The sequence below is a fragment of the Tupaia chinensis genome, unplaced genomic scaffold (genome assembly GCF_000334495.1).
Source record: "Tupaia chinensis unplaced genomic scaffold, TupChi_1.0 Scaffold000392_1, whole genome shotgun sequence".
Classification (NCBI taxonomy): domain Eukaryota; kingdom Metazoa; phylum Chordata; class Mammalia; order Scandentia; family Tupaiidae; genus Tupaia; species Tupaia belangeri.
The window spans coordinates 2,289,463-2,292,769 of NW_006159894.1; the positions used below are offsets into that span (position 1 = coordinate 2,289,463).

The 3,307-nt window shown below is 39.8% G+C and overlaps 1 protein-coding gene across 1 annotated transcript in view; it reads left to right on the plus strand.

Moving 5' to 3' along the window:
• Positions 1-3,307, plus strand: part of KCNE2 (potassium voltage-gated channel subfamily E regulatory subunit 2) — a 9,638-nt gene extending 6,331 nt beyond the window's left edge. The window contains exon 2 of the mRNA XM_006153911.2: positions 2,224-3,307. Within this exon, the coding sequence (XP_006153973.1) occupies positions 2,302-2,673 (372 nt within the window). The 5' untranslated portion in view covers positions 2,224-2,301 and the 3' untranslated portion in view covers positions 2,674-3,307. The remainder of the gene's footprint in view (positions 1-2,223) is intronic.

Sequence of the window (3,307 nt, forward strand, 5' to 3'; positions counted from 1 at the left end):
GAACCGCGGTTGACTACGTGGGAGTCCAGCGACATAGCCATTACGCTAACCGCTGGTTCCCAAGGGAGCAGCACCCTTAAAAGAATACCCTGGCAACTATGCAGGGCAGATGGGGGCACAGGTTACCTAAGGGGATGGTTTGGGGAGTACTGTGCTGCATCACATCACATTCTCTTTAGCATCCAGGTAGGAGAATTTGGTGCCTGGGCAGTGGCAGTGGCAATGAAAAAACAAGAGATGGATTTGAGAAATATGAATGATCTTCTGGATTATTTGTTTTCATCACTTACCAAAAATACTTCTTTCGAATATGGATGGACGTACTCATGTGTTTAGAATACTTGGGATAAAGCGCTGCCTAGACACCGGAGGCGAAGTAATAGGAAAGTCCATCAGTGGCCTGCAATCCTTTGCCTTGATGCTATGTCTAAATCCCCACAATTCATAAATGAGTCATTGCTTTGTTCAACTAATGTCGGTTGAATGCCTGTTATGAATGCGGCATTTTGCTGCTCAACATGAGGTTACTGCTCTTTTTAAAGACAAGAGAAATGCAAAATTACTGATGAAAATTTGGGACATGAAAAAAGCATGAAGAAGAATTATATAGATAAAATTTGCTATACGGCATGTGTGCTTGCCAGAAAGAGAGAGAGAGAAAGTGAGAAAGCACTCCCCAGAGGGGATGACCATGCCACAATCCCTTATCTTCCATTCTCCTCTCTGTTTTTCAAGCTGCTGGGTCTGGGATTAAACCACACTGTTGGCCTGGATCTAGCCACCTTCACCACCACATCACTTGGCTGACCTAAGAAAATAAATACTTTCAGTATACCGACCTTTATTAACATTTTTGATATACTTACCGCCAGTCTTTTCCCCATTTTTATATATTCATATACATTAATTTACATATACAAGAGGTCTTTAAAAAAACTCATGGAAAATGTATAATTATGAAAAGCTATGCATGGACTTCAAAATTATTTTGCATCAGAATGAAGTTGTATTTTAATTCTATTTTCCACACATTTTTAAAAGGATGATTTATTTAATTTGTATTTATTATTATTTCTTTAATTTGCTACAGGGCATGTGCATTCACCAGAGAGACAGAGAGAAAGAGAGAGAAAGTGAGAAAACAAGCCTCCAGGGCCAGGACTCAAACCACAGTAGGACATGCCCTAACCACCATACCACTTGCTGGCCCCATCTACAAATTTTAAAAGTATTCTCACTTAGGTATACAGTTGACCTTCTACATTTGTGGATTTAACTAACTGATGGTTGAAAATACTTGAAAAAAATCATTTAATAAAAAAAGAATACAAGGGGGGGCAGTGGGTGGCATGGTGGTTAAGGTTGACTCCAATGTGGGTGACTACAGTTGAAGGGCCAGACTTGGCAGCTTGACAATCTCACTGAATGTGTGTGCGTGCATGTCCAAATCCTGAGAGGAGAATGGAGAAGGGACTGTAGCGTGGCCATCCCCTGTGAAGGATTGATTCCTCATTTGCCCTCTTTCTGCTGCTCTCTGGCAAGTGCATGTGCCCTATGGTAAAAATCTTAAAAAAAAAAAAGCGTGTAATAACTATTTATAGAATATTTACATTGTATTAGGTTATAAGTAATCTAGAAATTATTAAATTGTACAGATGAGTATGAGTAGATTATATGCAAATAATATGCTATTTTATACTATTTTATATAAGGGACTTGAGCACCCTCAGACTTTGGTATCCACAGACAGGGGTACTAGAACTAATCCCCAGGATATTGAGGGATGACTAGATATCAAAATGTGTATGTGTAGTTTTATTTATTCCATTAGAATATTTTTGTAAAATAATTGTGCAACCCTGTAGCACAGTGGTTAAAGGAGCTGGATCCCACATGGCTGACTGTGGTTCAAATCACAGCCATAGTGACTTGAAAAACATGCCAGGTGCATGTGAGTGCATGCCCAAAATCCTGATGGGAAAAAGGAATAGAGGGAAAAGGATTGCAGTGTGACCACACCCCATTGGGGGTTCTTTCTTACTCTCTCTTTCTGGTGAGTGCATGTACCCTCTGGCAATAAAAGAAAAATCCATTGCATATAAAAAGAATAAGTGCATGTATTATTGTTTGTTTAAAGACAAAAGCTGCACTCAATCACCAGCCAGGTTAAGAAGAAATCATTTGACTTCTTTCCTTGTATCCTCCCTCTTTTCCTCCCTTCAGGTAGCCCAGAGTAGAAGGACTCTGTCTTCTTACCCTTGCTCATCTATATTAATTTTTAAATTATAGCAAGAGAGAAACATGCCTACCTTATCCAATTTGACACAGACACTGGAAGATGCCTTCACAAAGATTTTTGTCACTTATATGGATAACTGGCGCAGGAATACCACAGCTGAGCAAGAGGCACTCCAAGCCAGAGTGGACGCCGAGAACTTCTACTACGTCATCTTGTACCTCATGGTGATGATTGGCATGTTCTCGTTCATCATTGTGGCCATCCTGGTGAGCACAGTCAAATCCAAGAGACAAGAGCACTCCAATGACCCCTACCACCAATACATTGTGGAGGACTGGCAGGAGAAGTACAAAAGTCAAATTCTGAATCTAGAAGAATCGAAGGTCACTATCCTTGAGAATGTGGGTGCTGCAGGGTTCAAAATATCTCCTTGATGAGGGAGAAAGACACTAAATAACATCAGAGTTGAAGAGGCGCTGGCATAGCAAAGCAAACCCAGACTGTCATTGCTTGAAAAAAAGTGGGTTCATTTGCTCTTGAGAATGTTCGTGGAGATTACTTGGTTGGTCAACTAAAGCAGATGGCATTTCAGTCTCGGTGATTGATGCTTGCTTATCAGAGCAATGTATAGTGGTGAAGACCTCTTTTAGTTTCTGGGCAATATAAATGCCATTTTAATGAATGTCAGTTGTGCAAATAAAGCCAAATTTGAAGTAAAATGCCTGAGCAGTGGCCATGGAGACAGAAAGGAGAAAGCCACAAATTACTGAATCTTCAGTTTATAAATAACCCAGATGCATAATCCAGAAGCCGAAGTTCAAAGTCTACTACTTTCTTACTGGGTTGATGTGGTTGTATTTGTTTATTGATTCTTAAGTGAAGAGTATGAAGTGATAAATGAACAGAACCATGAAGTTACTTTACATTTATTGCTTTCCTGGACTTTAATTTCTTCAGAAGTTGTTTTAGAGCACGTTTCTGTTGCTAACAACTATATACCACATTGGGTAATGTATAAAGAATAGAGGCTTAGGAACCAGCAGATGGCATAGTGGTTACATCACTGGA